General features: G+C 43.7%; 1 protein-coding gene across 1 annotated transcript in view; it reads right to left on the bottom strand.

Annotated features, from left to right (window-relative positions):
* Positions 1 to 21,955, bottom strand: part of adamts6 (ADAM metallopeptidase with thrombospondin type 1 motif, 6) — a 169,174-nt gene that overhangs the window by 35,415 nt on the left and 111,804 nt on the right. Inside the window, exons 15-21 of the mRNA XM_034191495.1 lie at positions 16,333 to 16,435; positions 10,821 to 10,954; positions 9,871 to 9,994; positions 6,332 to 6,412; positions 4,899 to 5,062; positions 3,860 to 3,998; positions 1,710 to 1,839 (exon numbers count right to left, since the gene is read on the bottom strand). Coding sequence (XP_034047386.1) covers positions 1,710 to 1,839; positions 3,860 to 3,998; positions 4,899 to 5,062; positions 6,332 to 6,412; positions 9,871 to 9,994; positions 10,821 to 10,954; positions 16,333 to 16,435 — 875 coding nt within the window. The remainder of the gene's footprint in view (positions 1 to 1,709; positions 1,840 to 3,859; positions 3,999 to 4,898; positions 5,063 to 6,331; positions 6,413 to 9,870; positions 9,995 to 10,820; positions 10,955 to 16,332; positions 16,436 to 21,955) is intronic.

The raw sequence follows: 21,955 nt of genomic DNA, 5'->3' as shown, positions 1-21,955 counted from the left end.
CTGCTAATTGGTTATAGTAGAAACATGAAAAAGCACCACTCACAAAAAAATACTTTGAGATCTGAGAGGAAGCTTACAAAACGTTGATATAACGTCTGATATGATAATATCAATAATATTATATTATTATATATATATAATATTATATTATCATATCAGATGTCAGGAAAACTGTAATGAACACTACATAGGTGAGACAAAGCAACTTTTACACAAGAGGCTATACCAGCACCGCAGAGAGGTCGCCAGTGGACCTCAGTCTGCAGTTCATCTCCATCTGAAAGACACTAACCACATGTTTGAGGACAAGGAAGTTAAAATCTTAGCCAGAGAGAAGAAATGGTTTGAGAGAGGTGTCAAGGAAGCATTCTTTGTAAAACAGTTGAAACCCAGCCTTAACCGCGGAGCGGGTCTCAGACACGCTTTGTCCCCTGTTTACAATGTGGTACTCAGGTCAAAGCAGTTTCAGTCTTTTGTTCATGGTAATGAGTCATTCACGTCATCAGGAGAGAGTCGTCAAGGGAGCCATCAGGGGAGGCTTCCGTCCTGTCATTAGGAGAGTGCTAACTAGAGCACAATAGGTCAAATCAAATCAAATCAATTTTATTTATATAGCGCCAAATCATAACAAACAGTTGCCCCAAGGCACTTTATATTGTAAGGCAAAGCCATACAATAATTACGGGAAAACCCCAATGGTCAAAACGACCCCCTGTGAGCAAGCACTTGGCAACAGTGGGAAGGAAAAACTCCCTTTTAACAGGAAGAAACCTCCAGCAGAACCAGGCTCAGGGAGGGGCAGTCTTCTGCTGGGACTGGTTGGGGCTGAGGGAGAGAACCAGGAAAAAGACATGCTGTGGAGGGGAGCAGAGATCAATCACTAATGATTAAATGCAGAGTGGTGCATACAGAGCAAAAAGAGAAAGAAACACTCAGTGCATCATGGGAACCCCCCAGCAGTCTAAGTCTATAGCAGCATAACTAAGGGATGGTTCAGGGTCACCTGATCCAGCCCTAACTATAAGCTTTAGCAAAAAGGAAAGTTTTAAACCTAATCTTAAAAGTAGAGAGGGTGTCTGTCTCCCTGATCTGAATTGGGAGCTGGTTCCACAGGAGAGGAGCCTGAAAGCTGAAGGCTCTGCCTCCCATTCTACTCTTACAAACCCTAGGAACTACAAGTAAGCCTGCAGTCTGAGAGTGAAGCACAATAGGTGCTAATTAGAGCTATTGTTTAGTCACTAGCGTATAGCAGTCAGCCTCTCGGTAGGAGGGGTCTGGTTAGGTTAAAAAACTCCAGCTTTTGTTGGCTTCTGGTTTATTCTTCTCTACAAGAGTCAAGACAGAAGTCAGACTATCAGAGCAAGAATTTTAGCTGAGGAAGCTTCTGTGATTTGAAGCGAAACGTTCTCACGTCAAGCAACCCAGTCCAGTCGAAGATTCAAGCTTCTCTACTATCAAATTCAAACTTCTTTGTAATACACTCATCTGGAACATCGAGTTCGAATTCAGTGAAAATCAGATTATTTTTGTTCAAGTTATCGTGGGTACAAGAAACTGTGTCTGATACTCGCACGTGGTCCTTTCAGACCCTACAGTCAGTGGGGATACATGAGCGCTTGCATGCACACCCACACGTGCCTAAAACGTTTTGCACGGCACAGGACTAAAAAAAGCTGATCCGGCTGAGTTTGGGGGTCAGGGTTACGTACTCGGGGAGACACGGCTCAGTGTTGCAGTCTCTCTGGGTCTCTGGAGCTTTGCTGTCTGGGTCGCAGTAGCTGTTCTGGACCACTGAGTTGTCATCCAGCCGCTTACACACCACCTCCTGCCTTTGGGAGCCTTTGAAAACAAAAAACAGATCGTACGGTCTCAGATCAGTCAAGCAGCACAGATCATGAGCACGTGCACGCCGTGCACTGTGGAAGTGAGACCCGTTCACTCTGTAGTAAATCCACACGTGTAAAGTCCTGATTCTTTGCAGAATATTTTGGCAAATCACTTTTACAGAGCAGGGCGCTCTTTATTTTGGCTTCTGTTGGAGAGAGTGAGGGCTACTGTATCGTGTCACACCTCCCACCATGTGCGTGCGCACAGACGCACGGACGTGGATAGTGTTTGAACCCTCGTGGGACGTATCCCACAGCAGACTGGTCTGGCAGATGTAATGAGATATGGACATGTGTGTGTGCACCAAGTATAGAAAATCCTTCCATCTGTGCTCAAAGTGAAATAGAGTTTGGATGAAGAGTGCGATGCACCAGGGGGGTCAAAGAATTTCTGAATTTTCAGAGACTGTCAAATGATGTTTTTCAAAGACTTTATTGCTGCAGTGATATATTAAACATTTCACGATTAGCTGAGCTGTATATACTGAACGTACAACTACTGCACAATTTTGTGATTTAAACCCCGAAGCGGTGACAGACACACCATAAACACACACATTACAGCTCAACAACACAAAGGCATGTTTACCGCTCAGGGGGGCCAGTCACAGATAGAGCTGCTCCAGACGTGGAAACCATTCCTCAGAAAAACCCACATGCTTATTCAGTCGTGTTTTTACAAAATATTACCAAAGCGTCCAGAGCATGCCTGACAGCTGGGGAAAAGACACTATTTATTGTTATATGAAACCCATTGCTTTTGGGCTAAACAGTTTGGTTTAGTCATTCTTGAGGCTGTGGTCAACATTTCACTGCGGTCTCAGATTTGGAAGGTTTGTATTGCGGGTGTGCTGGAAGAGTTGCAGGATCTGCATGTGCCCGAGCAGCCTCATTCATACAGATTATTACTCCACACAATATGAAAATTACATACCATTCTTATCAAAAGTTTACATACACTCATCATTCTATGAAAATCATTTTTTAACTTAACTTATTACAGGTTTTCTGAAATCAGTACAAGGTCAAGAAATATATATACAGTGAACTTGATGTTTGACAGAATGTCCCTTAAGCAGCTTAATATTGATCAGATGTTTATGTTTGCCATCAACAAGCTTCTAGCAGAATTTTGGCTGGATATCTAACCACCTTTATTGTCAGAACAGAGTTCAATGCAACTTGAATACCCTGTGAAACGGTTTGGCAAAACGACCCCAGTGCAAAGAACCACGATGATGGAAGGTAAAAGCAAGTTTATTGTCCTGCAGACAAAAATATTAGCCTTTGAGCAGCAGGCGAACAGGTAAAAGGTCATGCACACTGCACAGAGGTGATCGGTCCAGCAAGTAACAGTCTTTCAGCAGAGGGTTGTCCAAAAACAGGCAAAAGGTCAGTAAGAGAGAGTTCTCATACCAAGAGATCAAACCAAAATGGCAGCGAAAATCAGAAACACAGGACAGCAGTACAAGAAGGAAAATATACTGGAAAAAAGCCCTGGAATTATAATGCAGGAGAGCAGGACAAATCTATACAATCTGGCAAGGAACAAATGGTCCTACAGCAGTTATAAAGATGAGTAAAGAATTAAAAGCACAGGTGCTGAGACATGTACAGAGTATTTACCACAGGAGAAAATTAAGCAAAAAACATGGAGAAAAATGCCAGAGACACAATAAGGTGGAGGAAGAATCTGAACATCAAAACGTGGCCCCTGACACACTGGTCTGACCCGGACATCATGCACAGTCCAACCATTTTCCACTAGGTTGATGCCAGAACTTTGTGAAGGCCATTCTAAACACTTAATTCTTAGTTATTCTGCTTTATTAACTGCATGGCTTTGATGTCTGTTTGAGGTGATTGCCCTGTTGGAAGACCCAACTCTGTCCATAGTTCAAACATCTAGCTGATGGTTTGAATTTTAATTTTTTTACTGTAAAATGTCCAGACTAAGCCGCGGCAAGTCTTACCTCCTGCGCAGGTGGCTGAGCATTCTGACCAGGGCAGGTGGTGCCAGGAGAAGCCCACCTCGTTGTCCCCACTTCCTGTGCGCTGGATGGGCACGTTGAACTTATAGTGTATTCCCAGGTTCTCTTCCTGAAGCAGAACCTGCCCAGGCAACAGGGAAATAACAGGATTCTGAATCTTTTAGAAAATTTTTATGTTCAGCATCAAAAGCATCATTAAAAAATGACACTGAGGTTGTTTGGGGACTGAATAAAGGTGACAGAGTGCATCAGGTGCAGCTCTGAATGCCACAAAGAAACTTCTAGTGCTGAACTGGAACACTCACAGACAGTCAGTTGACTATGTGGAATGTTCCATTTGTGCTGTGCGGTCTGTTATTTTCATCATTCATGTCAAGGTAGAAACCACTGACTTTTATGACAATAAAAACTCACACAAGCACACCCAAGCCAAATCACTGGGCCCTATTTTGACAATATATGGCACCTGGTCAAAAACACAGTGTAAATGCATCTGGTGCATCTCAAACTCATTTCTGCTATTTAATGCAGGAATGGAAGTATACTAACAAATTAAATGAAGCTGACCACATAAAACATGAAATATCTTGGGTTCATACAGTCTGCAATGAAATAGAAGTCAAAGTAACTGTAAGAATCATTGCAAGCTTTTTAAATTTACATTTTCCACATTGTCTTGATTTTTTCTCATTTGGGGATATACTTCTGTACTTTGTGAAATATGTTGTAGTAATACAGGTAAAAGTGTCGCCACAGGAGTTTTCATGCCAGTGCTTTACCACTTCACAAGCATTTATATATTGATGTCCAGCAAAATGAATACACTCTAATGAATATACCGGGATATACATTTTTGCAGTTCATGCTTCAAGTTATATCATGATAGATGTTTTAGGCTATACCCTCCAGCCCTAATTTGTCAGGTGTCCGTGAATGTCTTGAAAAGTGCTCTTGCAGCACAGATGGCAAAATTTGTTAGCATTTGTTGAAGCACACTGTGCACAGAAAAATGAGTTATTACCGTGACAACCAAGTTTTCAGAGGTCGCTCCCAGGGCCTCTAAAGATTCCGGTTCATCAGTGGGTCTCTTGTAGTGGAAGACTGTCCCTGCAATGTCAAACTTCCTGGGCCAGTCAATGGTCCACGCCCCATTGATGTAATAATCGTCCCCTTCAGATTTCAGAGCTGAGCAACAGAAACATTAAGCACATTTGAAGGCTAGAATTAAAAACAGGCGGCAACGGTAGCTGAGGCGACAGGTGGCTGCAATCATTTAGCGGTGGTGTCGTCGCTCATCCTCACTTTTCTGGCTCCCTGATGTCACTGAAAACTTTTCCATCCTGAGGACGACTCAACACAAAGACCTGATAGAAATGAAGACTTTCACGTGCACTGACATGAACAATACGTCTGACGCGAGAAGAGAAAGAAAACGCACTGCAGGTGACAGCCTGGACAAATCTCATCAATACCTCCATCTGTGGTTGCCAAAGCAAAAATCGGTCTCCAAGCACAACAGATCTGAAAATATCCACATTTTGTGCACTGAAATGGAGCCAAATTGAGGAGAAATGATCCAAACGCTTGTTATTCTGTCTCTCTGGCTCGCAGTTGCAGGTTTTCCTCCGCTGCGCTGACGCACATTCACTTATGGTTTACTCTTCTTTAGCAGTCGACAGGCAGCGTCTCTGTATTCCTGTCAGCTTCATCGTATGGTGTTCATTACTGTTTGAAAACTGTATCTTCTATAAATTGTCACAAACATTCCATATTATGATGAATCTTTTTATATGGTCTCAGTTATGTTTTAATAGTGCATCTGAAATGCAGACCTTTTTTTTTTGCAAGTCTGCAAGGACTCAGATGATGCTGCAAAGAGAAATATTTGCATTATCACTGGGGTCACACATGATATTCATAACAAAAGTTACACATTGTTTGGAAGGGAAGCTGATCGTGCACAATCGCCAAAATTGCACTCTTTTAAACTTTGATATACAGACATCATATCCTGCTAATCCGGGTGGACCAGGCAGCTGTCACCACAGCCCAATAAATCTAAGGCAGCACACTGTTTCAAAGTGTAACTTAAGCCCTCCATCCACACCATCCACGATAAATTCAACATGCTGTCACATGTCTTTCTCTTATTAATGATAAAAACACAGAACTGGCTTAATTGAATAAGTTTGTGTGATTGGTTAGATTCTGACAATGAATAGTTTTGCTGAATATGGAACAGAGTCGATTTGTCCGGTGCTGGGATGCTCTTTGCATCTGCAGGGATTCATTCAGGGAAGATATTTTTTTTCCTTACAGTTTTATGGCTCCACATAACCAACAAGAGATAAAATCGGCCGACTGTATGTTCTAATTTGTTCTTGACATAAACTCAAATAAATAATATGAATCAAATTAATGTTCCAAATTGTTTATGTCAAAGCTGTCACTTACCGATGTAATTCTTTGACAAGGCGACTTCTTTAATCTCGATATGGACCGAACCTTTGGGGATGTGCACCACCTCCATGTAGCCTGGAGGAAAAAGTGTCATTAAGGTGGTATTTCCCCAAAACCCATCATGCCCTGATTAAAATGATAAGAACAAATTTTGTGCAACACAAACATAAATAGATCTCACGCTTTGTAAGACATATAGAATAAATACAAGGGTATCTAATGTGATGCACCATAAAAGGTAAAAGTAATCCCCTCCTTTTTTTTACAGTCACAGACAGACACAAGTACACAAAGTATTTTTAGATGGTTTACTAGCCATACCATAGAAGGACAAATATGTTTTCTCTCTCCTGTTCTCTATAGCCAACGCCGAGCCCCATCTCCACTCCTGATTTCTTCACTCCATGATGTAATTAATCAGAAAAATATTAGGTCTTGATCTATATTTTGACAACATAATTCTAAATAGCTAAAAACATATGCTCTGTCAGTTGGTGACAAAAGGCACATTTCCATGAAAGATTATCTTCCTGGCTTCAGGGATCCTGGCTTTTGGAAAAACGTGGCTTTGCCAAGAGAACGATGAGTTACTTTGTTTTCAGCCTTCTCCAGTTTTATTTCCAGTGACTTCAAATATGTTTCATTTTGTCATTAGACCAAAATACACAAAGTGTTCAAACAGAACAGCCTAAAAAACTGAATGGCTGCTTGTTACTCTCACCATAAACATAATGTATAAGGATAAGGACATCTCAAATCACTCTCTGTAGGTCTCGATGACACGTTGTACACTCTACTGGTGAGCTCAGTCTGCTTCCAGATGTCATTTCTGGTGCTTTGTTTAATTTTCTACATTGGGTTAAATTACTGAATTTTGCCTGTGTAGCAAATTCAGAGATCTTACGCAACGATCCAGAAAAAAAACTCTAAATCAAAAATGCACAAAAAGAAAGCCGCTAGCCATCTCCCCATAAATGTGTTGGCCAACATTACAAACATGTCTGTGGAGATTGCCAGCCATTCAGGTCATGGCATCCAAGCAGGTTGAGTCAGATCAACTGGACTTGTTTCGTTCATCCAGATACTCTTCATCAGTTGCAGTGATGTAAAATTATTATTGAGTTGATCACAACAAATTGGAATCAAAAGAAATGAGTAGGTTAGTAAGGCCCCATAAAAAAAAAATAAAAAAAAGTTTATCATCCCCACCCGCAACCATTTTTTTGGGGTGAATTTCACTGACGGCGGTACAGCTGGTACAAGAACTGGCACTTCTGCTAGGTGGTGAGTATGCTTTCGCCGAAGACAGTCGAAGTTTACTGAGCTGGGCCTGGTATCGCCGACAGAATGGTCCCATGTAAAAACTGGTCCACCCTGCCTTCACTGCGCATGCATCCGAGTCTGACTCTCTGAGTCTGACTCACTACACCCAAAGCAATCAAAGGGATTAATGTGATTATTAATCATCAGATAACAAAGTAAAACCTCTTAAATCTTTCTAAAGTCAGTTTTAAGTAGAAACAAGGTGATAATCAGTGAATCGCTACTGACGCTCTGAACTGACGGAGCCACAGCAGCACATCAGACGTGCTGCTGCTGCGCTCTGATCACTCCCCCGTCGTTTATGATGAAATAATGATGAATTTATGTGGAAATGATTGTTGTCCAAAAGCTTCAGATATCTGTCGCTGATATACTGTAGATGATGATTGGAGGCAGTTTGAAGCAGAAACGAGGTGATAATCAGTGAAACGCAGCTAACGCTCAGAAATGACGCATGCACAGTGAAGGCAGGCGGGGATCGATTTTTAGGGGGGGCCGTTTGGTCGATGACACCGGAACTTGCTGTTTGTTGCCACTTGTTGCCATTGCTGATAAGGCCAAGAAGCTGAAGCCATGGTGAACATTCCCCCTGAGGCGACCATGAGCAATATTTACAGCCAGTATACATGTTTTATGCTGGACAATGGAGGCACCTTGGACGCTAAGTGCAATGGTTGCAAGGTGAGTTTTCTTCTTCTTCTTCTTCTTCTTCTCAGTAGTTCCAGCTGCTTGGCCCACCTCCTAGAGGAGTAGCTGGATTTCATCCCTATTTTTGTGGATTTTAATCAAATACTACTGAGGGATTTTGTGGAATATTTTAAGAATCTCTGAGTGAAACCATAATGTTGTGCTCAGAGTTCAGCAATTTGGAGTCATGATGAGTCATGAGTGACGCAGTTAAGTTTGAATGAATTTTACTGCATTTTCATTTCATCTCATCACTCATCTTCAACTTCTTATCTGGGTTCGGGTCGCGGGGGCAACAGCTCTAGCAGTGGACCCCAGACTTCTCTTTCCTGTGCCACATTGACCACCTCTGACTGGTGGATCCTGAGGCATTCCCAGGTCAGTGTGGAACTATAATCTCTCCACCTAGTCCTGGGTCTTCCCTTGGGTCTCCTCCCAGATGGACGTGCCTGGAACACCTCCCTCGGGAGGCGCCCAGGGGGCATCCTTACCAGATGCCCGAACCACCTCAGCTGGCTCCTTTCAACACGAAGGAGCAGCAACTCTACTCCGAGCTCCCCATGGATAACTGAACTTCTCACCCTATCTCTAAGGGAGACACCAGCCACCCTCCTAAGGAAGCCCATTTCGGCTGCTTGTACACACAATCTAGTTATTTCAATCATGACCCAACCCTCATGACCATAGGTGAGAGTAGGAATGAAGATTGACCAGTAGATCAAAAGCTTCACCTTTTGGCTCAGCTACCTTTTCGTCACAACAGTACGGTAGAACGAATGCAACACCATTCCTGCTGCACCGATTCTCTCACCAATCTCACGCTCCACACTTGGCTGCGAACCGATCCAGTGAGTGTTGGAGTTCACAGGCTGATGAAGCCAACAGGACTACATCATCTGCAAAAAGCAGTGATGAGATCCTGAGCCCACCAAACTGGAAACCCTCCTTCCCCCGACTACGTCTCGATATCCTGTCCATGAATATCACAAACAGGATTGGTGACAAGGCGCAGCCCTGGCGGAGGCCAACCCCCACCAGAAACAAGTCCGACTTACTGCTGAGCACCCGAACACAGGTCCATTCTGGACTCCTGTCTTTCACATGCTGCCTAACCCCTTGAAAGATTGTCACCATTAGAAACTCCGAATACTGAACTCTTACTGCACACCTCTTCTTCCACCCCAGGTTGATTACCATGTGCCTAATCTGATCCTGTTTTTGACCATTTTTCCTGCATTCTGTTGTGCTTCCAGCTATTTCTGGTCAGTTTCCTGCCTCTTGTTGAGGTTCTCCGCAGTGGGGTCGTTGCCTAGATGTACTATAATGTGTAGGCTCTTGTGCAATGCATTTTTAGTGCACGCCTTCATGATTGTGCATCAAAAATCAGGCAGAGATGTGACAATATGCTAACAACTCTATGGATCTTAAGAGCTAATTTAAGCTCCCTGGTTGTTTGTCTGTGTTGTTTCAAAGTGCTCTATTCCACTTCTGGCACTGTCGCTCTGGGGCTGGAGATATTTTACCTCCTCGGGGAAGGGAGTCGTTGAACAGCCCCTCTGTGACCTCACACGTGCTGCCGTCTCCTCCACACATACGACATCGGTCTTCTTTAGCACTGGAGCCCAGGATGTTATCGCAGCCCACGTGCTTTAAAGATGTCAGACAAATTCAGAGGACAATGGTGAGTTTCCTTTTTACTAAACACCGGACTGGAGAGAAGATCTGAGATGTGAACATGAATTTGCTGCACGTCTCCTGAGGTCAGAGGTCATAGCACTGCCCATGAACTGACTGGCCACCCTGTGGCTTTAAGAAGGGGTCTGTCAAGTCTTCACGACACAATGAGGAAAGTAACTAAGTATGTTTACGCTCACACGATGCTTATTTGTTCTCTCAGTACTGTCATCTACACGTATTGAGAAAACCAAACAGTAAAAAGTTAAAAATATGTGAATATATGTACTGAGTAAGACAAATGATAAATTGATCATTTTCATATTTTTGAACAAAATGACCTTTTCAAATCTGGGAAATTTAATTCCAAAGTGCAGTGACACTCTGGAATTTTGCTCCTTTAAAGGGGCACTGCTTCTTTTCCTTCTTTTACCTTCTTCCATTGCGGATTCTAAACAACAGAAGCATCCATCTGCACCTAACACAAATTCCTGATGGACGTCCAGTGGATTTTGGCCACGTGTGACTGTGATGAATTCTCACATTTGATTCTGAGGTTGTCATTTTTATCATTAGCGGCAAAATTACCATGAAATATCGTGATATTTTAAGCCTATGTCGTTTATCCCGATCCTGCTGCACCACATGCTCCACTGCTGTGTATAAATATGTTTGAAGTTGTAATGTTTTACTTTTTTGTGTTCAGGTTGCGGATCAGCATCCACAATCTTTGATCATGTGTATTTACGCTTTAAACAACCAAAAGTGGCCCGTGTGAGGACAGTCAGCAGCCCCTTACCTTACACTCTCCATTGATACAAATGTCCAGAGAGTCGGCTTGACATCGGGTGCCGTCTATGACTGCAGGCGAGCGCTCGGTGTAGAAGTTGTAGCCCTCTGCCAAGCAGTTCAGTGCACACGGCTTGACACCACCTGGGTTGGAGAACGTGCACAGACAGCACTCACAGTTACCCACAGTCTGGAGATAGAAAACTGACCTGAACCCCTTCAGAACAACTCAGGGATAAATCACGGTGCTGATGAAGTATTAAACGTGTTGTCCCGGGTCATTAAGTGAGCAGCTGGATCTCCTTTCTTGTTATTGGCAATAACAGTCATACGGATGAAAGCAGCGGTAAGATCAGCCTGATGTCTCTGTGACCCCGACACCAGCACAGACACACAAGTCCTCTGACACCCACGTGCAGGTTATCTGCTGTTTTTACGTCCCACAGCGTGGTGGGCACGTCAGAATGTGACGGATCTGACAAAACAGGCCTTCGTGATAACCAGGATCAAACCAAACATCTTACATCTTCAAAGCAAAGTAGCACTTTACAGCCTCAGATCTTTTATCAGCCCTTCTTTGAGCTGTTTCTGTGTGAGTGAAGATCAGCAGACAACAGGAGGAGAAACCGGAGCAGAATTGCACAAGGTTTAATCTCTTAAAGTGCTGCCAATAACTGTGATAATACAAAGGCTATGTCCAAACTGCTGCTTGAATTGATAAACATCTGATTTTATTTTGCGTGCATATAAACCATCTGATCATGTGTCCTAAATCTGACCTCTGGTGCAACAGGACAGTCACATCTGGGGCATTAGCTTTATGTTTAATAGCAAAATGCATGGTGCAAACATATTTACAGTAAATCAGGACCCATTGAAATACTAAGCGACAACTGTGTGTGAGTGTGTGTGTGTATGTCCCTCTCCTGTCCAATCAGCAGCTTGGAATTGAGCCAAACGTGGCACATGTACACTTTGACATACGGGAAGTGACATCAGCTACTGAGCACTGTAGTAGTAGTAGTAGCAGTAGTTGTTCTTGTTGTGCCAAGTGTGCCAAAAGGCTGGTGTCATACTTTTCTATTCTCTTCTTTTTCCTTTGAACTTTTGACTTCTTCTTTTTTGCAAGTAACAGTAGTAGTAGTAGTGATACTAGTAGTAGTGGCAGTAGTAGTAGTAATAGTAGCTGTCTCTCCTTGAGGCAGCTTTATTCGTGCCCTGTTTTCTACAATCCAGGATAGGTGGGAGGTGATAGAATTGTTGGTGAAGATGAAGTTTTCATTTCAGTCTTTGAATCAAACCCACCCTGAGGTGGGTAATCAGCAAGATGTCATCAAAAAGGGTGCATGCTGTTGGATCTTTAATAGGTTTATGATGACATGAACAAATCAGAATGTCACCTGTCATCCTCTTAAATACACGTGAAGAGGATCTGTTTAGCGAGGGCATTGCAGTGACTGCTGCATTAATACCCATGTGAATACTGCGTCCTTCGACCACTGTGCATGGCAAGAGTGGAAAACAGTTTGCCATGAAGGGCCAAGATAGTGCAGGTTTTCCCTGCTTCAGATAACCACAGCAGGTGGTCTATATAATTTTACAGGCTTCACAGAGAATAAGGACTGTTACTACAGCTTTAAGGACGGCTTTAAGGATGCTCAGCACGCCGCGCTCCGAGCTGCGACGACGAGGCAGAAAACGCCAGATCATTTCTAAGCTGATGGCTCTGTGGATACAAGACCGTCGTGTGCTCTTTCTCTGGTTATCACAAGAGCTGGACATCAGCCATTTTCCAGCAGATTTCACTTTTAACAAGAGATTTTGTCATGGAAAGCCGCGCGGAGGCTTCGTGCGTAACGACCGATTCACTGTTTGAGCGAGACAAAGGAACACCTCCGTTTCGGCGTGTCAGAGGACAAGTTTGGACATGTCCAGCTCTCCACAATTTCTCTGATACTTACTGGACTGGTAAGCATTGAAAGCCGAGATAGGCATGTCCCAACTTGTCCCATGACACGCCGAAACGGAGGTGTTCCTTTGTCTCGCTCAAACAGCGAATCAGTCGTGACGCGGGAAGCCTCCACGCGGCTTTCCATGACAAAATCTCTTGTTAAAAGTGAAATCTGCTGGAAAATGGCTGATGTCCAGCTCTTGTGATAACCAGAGAAAGAGCACACGACGGTCTCGTATCCACAGAGCCGTCCTTTTAGAAGTGATCTGGCCTCGTGCCTCGAGCGTGGCGCGCCGAGCATCCTTAAAGCCGTCCTTAAAGCTGTAGTAACAGTCCTTATTCTCTGTGAAGCCCGTAAAATTTTCACCGAAAGCCAGATAAATTTTTCAAATGGTTTCCAGGTGCCAGTCTCTAACAGCTTCTGAAAAAATTCTGATGGAAAAAAAGTCCAAATCATTCCGCCATTTCCAGACAATGAAAATCCGACGAGGGGGCGGGACCACTCCTTCCACAAGGCGTGCTCACAGGTGAATGACGTCACCGACAGGCATGGAAAAACTCACGCATGCGCACAAGGGTTCAAGCTTGTCTGACGTAAAAACATATGAATGAAATCCATATACAACCCCTGGCAAAAATTATGGAATCACCAGCCTCAGAGGATGTTTATTCAGTTGTTTAATTTTGTAGAAAAAAAGCAGATCACAGACATGACACAAAACTAAAGTCATTTCAAATGGCAACTTTCTGGCTTTAAGAAACACTATAAGAAATCAAGAAAAAAAGATTGTGGCAGTCAGTAACGGTTACTTTTTTAGACCAAGCAGAGGGAAAAAAATATGGAATCACTCAATTCTGAGGAAAAAATTATGGAATCACCCTGTAAATTTTCATCCCCCAAATTAACACCTGCATCAAATCAGATCTGCTCATTGACATTGACCCTATGTGTCTTTTGCAAGGAATGTTTTTGCAGTTTTTGCTCTATGTAAGGATGCATTATCATCTTGAAAAATGATTTGATCATCCCCAAACATCCTTTCAATTGTCCAAAATATCAACATAAACTTGTGCATTTATTGATGATGTAATGACAGCCATCTCCCCAGTGCCTTTACCTGACATGCAGCCCCATATCATCAATGACTGTGGAAATTTACATGTTCTCTTCAGGCAGTCATCTTTATAAATCTCATTGGAAAGGCACCAAACAAAAGTTCCAGCATCATCACCTTGCCCAATGCAGATTCGAGATTCATCACTGAATATGACTTTCATCCAGTCATCCACAGTCCACGATTGCTTTTCCTTAGCCCATTGTAACCTTGTTTTTTTCTGTTTAGGTGTTAATGATGGCTTTTGTTTAGCTTTTCTGTATGTAAATCCCATTTCCTTTAGGCGGTTTCTTACAGTTCGGTCACAGACGTTGACTCCAGTTTCCTACCATTCGTTCCTCATTTGTTTTGTTGTACATTTTTCGATTTTTGAGACATATTGCTTTAAGTTTTCTGTCTTGACGCTTTGATGTCTTCCTTGGTCTACCAGTATGTTTGCCTTTAACAACCTTCCCATGTTGTTTGTATTTGGTCCAGAGTTTAGACACAGCTGACTGTGAACAACCAACATCTTTTGCAACATTGCGTGATGATTTACCCTCTTTTAAGAGTTTGATAATCCTCTCCTTTGTTTCAATTGACATCTCTCGTGTTGGAGCCATGATTCATGTCAGTCCACTTGGTGCAACAGCTCTCCAAGGTGTGATCACTCCTTTTTAGATGCAGACTAACGAGCAGATCTGATATGATGCAGGTGTTAGTTTTGGGGATGAAAATTTACAGGGTGATTCCATAATTTTTTCCTCAGAATTGAGTGATTCCATATTTTTTTCCTCTGCTTGGTCTAAAAAAGTAACCGTTACTGACTGCCACAATCTTTTTTTCTTGATTTCTTATAGTGTTTCTTAAAGCCAGAAAGTTGCCATTTGAAATGACTTTAGTTTTGTGTCATGTCTGTGATCTGCTTTTTTTCTACAAAATTAAACAACTGAATGAACATCCTCCGAGGCCGGTGATTCCATAATTTTTGCCAGGGGTTGTAGTTTTTGAAAAAATAAAAAGGACCATTACTTTATTGACAGACCTTGTATATATATATATATATATATACACACACACACACACACACACAGTGGGGTAAAAAAGTATTTAGTCAGTCCCTGATTGTGCAAGTTCTCCTACTTAGAAAGATGAGAGAGGTCTGTAATTTTCATCATAGGTACACTTCAACTATGAGAGACAAAATGAAAAAAAAGAAATCTAGGAAATCACATTGTAGGATTTTTAAAGAATTTATTTGTAAATTATGGTGGAAAATAAGTATTTGGTCAATAATAAAAGTTCAACTCAATACTTTGTAACATAATCTTTGTTGTCAATGACAGAGGTCCAACATTTCCTGTAAGTCTTCACCAGGTTTGCACACACTGTAGCTGGTATTTTGGTCCATTCCTCCATGCAGATCTCCTCTAGAGCAGTGATGTTTTGGGCCTGTCGCTGGGCAACATGGACTTTCAACTCCCTCAACAAATGTCTATGGGGTTGAGGTCTGGAGACTGGCTTGGCCACTCCAAGACCTTGAAATGCTTTTTACGGAGCCACTCCTTCATTGCCCGAGCAGTGTGTTTGGGATCATTGTCATGCTGGAAGACCCAGCCACGCTGCATCTTCAATGCTCTCACTGATGGAAGGAGGTTTTGTCTTAAAATCACGATACATGGCCATTAATCCAGGTAACAGGTGGAGGACAGAAGAGCTTCTTAAAGAAGAAGTTACAGGTTCGTGAGAGCCAGAAATCTTGCTTGTTTGTGGGTGACCAAATATTTATTTTCCACCATAATTTACAAATAAATTCTTTAAAAATCCTACAATGTGATTTCCTGGATTTTTTTTTCTCATTTTGTCTCTCATAGTTGAAGTGAACCTATGATGAAAATTACAGACCTCTCATCTTTCTAAGTAGGAGAACTTGCACAATCAGGGACTGACTAAATACTTTTTTACCCCACTGTGTGTATGTGTGTGTGTTTATATATATATATATATATATATATATATATATATATATATATATATATATATATATATATATATATATATATATAAACACGCACACACATATGAGTCAGGTCACTTCAAATATAAATGTGAGTGTGGCTATAGTTTCATCCCTTCCACTGATTCTGGTCCAGTCTGAAAGTGCAGATCCAAAACAGACCAAGAAAGAGTCAGGTCTCCGTCCTCGGGGAGGCTGTTGACACGAGATGTGTCAGTAGGCTTGTCCAAATTGTAAAAACCCTCAAGTTGGACAAGCAGCAGAACCAAAAGTTCTGAGGGTCACTAAAACCCAGCCCATAGTCGAGGAGGGTTCTCCACCCTTCAAAGAGAAGATCATGCTGCTGGTGTCAGCCGGGTACACAGACAGGCTGGCCTGCTCACCGTCACAGGATGATGATTGGACTTATGAACGTGGCGAAAGAACGCAATGGATTGTGTGTGTGAAACTGTGAACTCACCACCAGTGTAAGGTTTCCAGTTGTAATACTTCCCTCGGAAAGGCATGCTGTCAAAATCTCCACACTGCTTCTCTCTGAAATCACGAGATCCTACAGGACAGGCCTACAAACAAACAAAAAAAGAACTTTGTTAGTGTTTAAGTGAATTCTATGCATCTGCAGTTTCTTTATTCTGGGATGCTTTTGTTTTCATGGACATCATCATGAACAACTGGACAAACTTTATATTAGCTGTCAAGTTTTAGTTTCAGACACTAAACCAGACTTGTTTTTTTGGACTTAGGAATTGTGAACCATGTGTTTTGCATTTTAAGTGGATTCTTTTATTTTCACGTGTTGATTTATGACAGCTAATGAAGCCCTTTTTGGATGGGCCAGGTAATTAGAAGCATAAATACATCCACAGGAGGTGGAAGGCACCGACGTAGACCTGGTTTTGGTTCTGGCTCTGGATCTGCATCACACTACCTGTGATGGTACTTCTCCGCATGGGTGATGCTCCAGTAAGAGGAGAGGAAAAAATGGGAAAGAAACACTTTATTGGAGCAAAAGGGCCCTTAGAAACCCCCAAAACACTGTTCCCACAAGACAAATAAAACCTCACAGGTCAAAGCTGTATTTCACATGTTGAAAGTGTTCCACGTTGGAGCGCGCCACAGGGAGACTGAGCGACTTTCATTACAACTCAAGTGTTTTGCCAACATGGCAGCTTTAAGCTTGAACTTCAAACACACAGATTGAGTCTCAAGAGAAAGACTCATATTATCACAAGTGTGTACTGAAAAGACAACACAAAGCCAAATGAGATTTGCATGTGATAATGTGTGTTCGAAAAAAGAAAACAGCTTCAAGTCTGAAGCAGTAACTTGTTATATCTGGTTACCGTGGCATCATAGGGTCTCGATCTGGTGGGTCTGGGGTCAGATGGGACAGCAGCAGTTTGTACAATTAACGGTGGGCTGCTCAATTTTTCTTGAATAGAGAGGAAAAGAGAGACTGTGTGCTTATAGTATAGACATTAAGGCAAAGTATTGTTTCTAATTTGATTTTTTTATACAGTGCCAAATCATAACACAAGTCATCTATCAAATCTGCTTTTCCTGAGATTACAGTGAAGCAATAACTCACATGGATAAATTGGCTCCTTATGCTGTCACAACCTGAACAGTGCCACTGCCACTCATAGAATTTTTAAGAAGTTATATCACTGTTTGGCCTCTCCGGCCAGAGGCCATGGAGGAGGATTATCGGTCAGCCTCGAAGGAATTCTGGCAAACCATCAGAGGCCTCAGGAGGTGGAAGCAGCTCTCCGCCAACATTGTCTATAGTGCGGGTGGGGAGCTGTTGGCACTGACTGGGGATGTTGTTGGGCGGTGGAAGGAATACTTCGAGGATCTCCTCAATCCCATCGTCACGTCTTCCGAAGAGGAAGCAGAGACTGGGGACTCAGAGGTGGGCTCGTCCATCACCCAGGCCGAAGTCACTGAGGTGGTCAGAAAGCTCCTTGGTGGCAAAGCTCCTGGGGTGGACGAAGTCCATCCTGAGTACCTTAAGTCTCTGGATGTTGTGGGACTGTCCTGGTTGACAAGTCTCTGCAACATCGCATGGCGGTCTGGAACAGTACCCCTGGATTGGCAGACTGGGATGGTGGTCCCTCTGTTTAAGAAGGGGGACCGGAGGGTATGTTCCAACTACAGGGGGACCACACTCCTCAGCCTCCCCAGTAAGGTCTATTCCAGGGTGCTGGAGAGGAGAATTCAACTGATAGTCAAACCTCAAATTCAGGAGGAGCAGTATGGTTTTCGTCCTGGTCGCGCCACACTGGACCAGCTCTACACCGTCCATCGGGTGCTCGAGGGTTCATGGGAGTTCGCCCAACCATTCCACATGTGCTTTGTGGATCTGGAGAAGGCGCTTGACCGTGTCCCTCGAGGCACCCTATGGGGGGTGCTCCGGGAGTACGAGGTCTGGGGTCCTTTGCTAAGGGCTATCCGGTCCCTGTACGACCGCAGCAGGAACTTGGTTCGCATTGCTGGTAGTAAGTCAAACCTGTTTCCAGTGCACGTTGGGCTCCGCCAGGGCTGCCCTTTGTCACCGGTTCTGTTCATTATTTTTATGGACAGAATTTCTAGGCACAGCCAGGGTGTAGAGGGGATCCGGTTTGGGAACCACAGAATCTCATCTCTGCTGTTTGCGGATGATGTGGTTCTGTTGGCTTCGTGAAACCAGGACCTTCAGCGTGCACTGGGGCGGTTTGCAGCCGAGTGTGAAGCGTCCGGGATGAAAATCAGCACCTCCAAATCCGAGGCCATGGTTCTCGACCGGAAAAAGGTGCCTTGCCCTCTTCAGGTCAGTGGGGTGTCCTTGACTCAGGTGGAGGAGTTTAAGTATCTCGGGGTCTTGTTCACGAGTGAGGGACGGATGGAGCATGAGATAGACAGACGGATCAGTGCAGCATCTGCAGTGATGCGGTCGCTGTATCAGACCATCGTGGTGAAAAGAGAGCTGAGTAGGGGGGCAAAGCTCTCGATTTACCGATCGATCTACGTTCCGATCCTCACCTATGGTCAGGAGATTTGGCTCATGACCGAAAGAACAAGATCGTGAGTACAAGCGGCCGAGATGAGTTTCCTCCGCAGGGTGGCTGGGCGCTCCCTTAGTGATAGGGTGAGGAGCTCTGTCACTCGGGAAGAGCTCAGAGTCGAGCCGCTGCTCCTCCACTTCGAAAGGAGCCAGCTGAGGTGGCTCGGGCATCTTTTCTGGATGCCCCCTGGGCGCCTCGCTGGAGAGGTGTTCTGGGCATGTCCCATCGGGAGGAGGCCCCGGGGAAGACCCAGGACATGCTGGAGGGACTACGTCTCTCAGCTGGCTTGGGAACGCCTCGGGGTTCCCCCGGAGGAGCTGGGGGAGGTGAGTGTGGATCGGGGGGGTCTGGGCGGCTTTGCTTGAGCTGCTGCCCCCGCGACCCGACCTAAGATAAAGTGGAAGAAAATGGATGGATGGATATTACTGTTTTGGTCAAGCTGGAGAAAATGATGAGAGGAGAGGCACTGTTACAGGATACAGGGGATTGGAAAGTAAGAATAATGTGGTCCACGGTTGACTTCTTGGGTGTGATGCCAGACTGTTCCTGTTGCTGAGTGGCAACTGGAATGGAATCCTTTAGGAATAATGGAATAATGCAAGCACCATTCCTGGCACAGAAAACAGTGTAATACCTCTGTATTTCATTTTCATAATAGGACAACAAGTCCTTCCTTACAGTTCATATGAATGATACGCATCTCCCAGATAGAAAGATAAAGATAAAGATCAACTTTATTTATCCCAAAGGAAATTATTTTGCCAGAGTACAGAAACAGAAAAGGGTAAACAATGGTTAGTTAAATACACAATTACAGAAAGTGTTAAATAGAAACTGATTTTTTTTTTCAGATTTATGCAAAATGACTGGAAGATGTATTGCACAAGATGTTCAACAATATTGAACATAACTCTGAATAGCAGAATAACTCTGTTCGTTATGTATTCATCCTACAGAAGGGGGAGGGGGAGGAGTTATACAGTCTGATTGCCACAGGTAGGAAAGACCTCCTATGGCGTTCTGTGGTGCACCTTGGTGGCATCAGTCTATGGCTGACGGTGATCTGACAGGATGTCAGTGCAGCACGCAGGGGGTGGGAGTCCAAGATGCTGTGCAGTTTCCTCAGCATCCTCCTCTCTGACACCTCCACCACAGACTCCAGCTCAACCCCCAGGACAGAGCCAGCTGTCTTGATGAGCTTGTTGAGTCTGTTCATGTCAGCTGCCCTCAGCCTGCTGCCTCAGCAAACTACAGTTTAGAAGATGACGCTGGAGACCACTGAGTGATAAATCATCTGCAACATATTTCTGCAGACATTGAAAGATCTGAGCCTCCTGAGGATGTACAGTCAGCTCTGACCTTTCTTATACAAAGCATCTGTGTTTACAGTCCAGTCGAGTCTGCTGTCTATGTGGACAACCACGTACTTGTAGAGGTCCACAATGTCCACCTCAGTTCCACTGATGGTAACTGAGAAAACAAAGATTGTGTGCAATGCCAGTGGAACAGCATCTCCACGCACCTGGTGGATGTCAGTTCCTATACCACAGATTAGAGTTTTCCCTGCCTCGGCTGTTTCACAGCCTTGCAGTTTCACAGCCTTGCAGTTTCACCAACTGGTTCACAGTTGAGAATCAACCACAAAAATGCTGGCATTGATGATGTCTACCATCCCAGCAGAAGGATTAGCCTGACACAAGTGGTCAAAGTGTCCGGCCCAATGGGACAGTAGAGCCGAGGCATCTGTCATGACCAAACTGCTGTGTACCAGCGATAGAGTGAGGTATAGGTCTGGAGGAATGAAGCACTGTGAATCCTCTGTCAGAAGGTCGAGGGTCACTAGACCACATATGGTGAGTTATCTGATCACAGATTCCTCTATGAAACTCCTCTTTGTCTACTCTCAGGGCCATCACAACCTGTTTTCTCAGCTCCGTATACAGCCTGGAATTTCCATCAGGTCATGCACTATGACTCCTCTGGATGATATTTAGCATGCTCTCAGATATGAAACAAATTGTAAATAAAATGACAAATGGACTGCATTTATGGTAGAAAGTGATTTTCCATCTGAAGCAGATGCTCAAGACACTTTACAATGATGCCTCACATTCCCTCACAAAAAAACGGCAGAATGCAGCCATGCAAAGCACTCAACTGTACACCAGGAGCAACTTGGGGACAAAGGGTTTTTCTTTGTGTTTGTCTAGGATTTGAGCCTCTGGTCTCAAGACCACAATTTTAATCTCTAGACCGTCACCTTCTCTAATCACCATTGCTGATGGACACTGGCAACTCCAATACAGTTCCCGGCAACTTTCAGGTTCTGTTCACGGAAAAACTCCCACATTCCATTCTGATCATCAGTTGTAAACACATCTGCAAATCCTTTAGCCAGATTGTTCCAAAGAAACAGTTTGATCTTTAAATCTCCAGATTTAATCTTGGGCACTGAGTAGACAGCAGTCTGTGAGACTTAAGTGAATCCTTAAGGAAGCCACAATAATTCTGGGGTCAGAATTCACAAAGTTGGCACTTCTATGCACTGGGGATGTGATGGTCTTGCGGTTAAAGTAGTGAGCTTGATACCAGAGGTTCTTTGGTTCAAAACCCCATCATACCATGTCCTTAATACCGACCCTGCTCCTGGTGTGCAAATGAGCACCTTGCCTGGCAGCTGTGTATGAACAGGTGAATGTGAGATGTCACTGTAAAGTGTTTTTCTGTCTACATCAGACTGAAATGCAGCCCATTAACATTTACAGACCCTTACAGTTGTGCAGAAGCCTCCAGTGTTTTGCCCACAACAACAAAATCACTGGTATTACAAGACCAGTGTTGTGGCTTGAACGCTAAAACCAAACTCCAACCACTCATACTATCTGACTTTTTGCATAGTCAAGGAGTGTTGAGATATTTTAGTTACTGTTACTGAATTCACAAGAACCAATGCACTTCTCGTAGGCAGTCCTGTTGGTACCAGTGGTCACACTGAAATCACCCATAACCAGGAGAGTGTTAACTCCGGGACGATCGTCA

The sequence above is a fragment of the Thalassophryne amazonica genome, chromosome 17 (assembly GCF_902500255.1).
Source record: "Thalassophryne amazonica chromosome 17, fThaAma1.1, whole genome shotgun sequence".
In the NCBI taxonomy this organism is placed as follows: Eukaryota; Metazoa; Chordata; class Actinopteri; order Batrachoidiformes; family Batrachoididae; genus Thalassophryne; species Thalassophryne amazonica.
The sequence above is the reverse complement of the archived record's forward strand: the minus strand, read 5'-3'. Positions and strand labels throughout refer to the sequence as shown.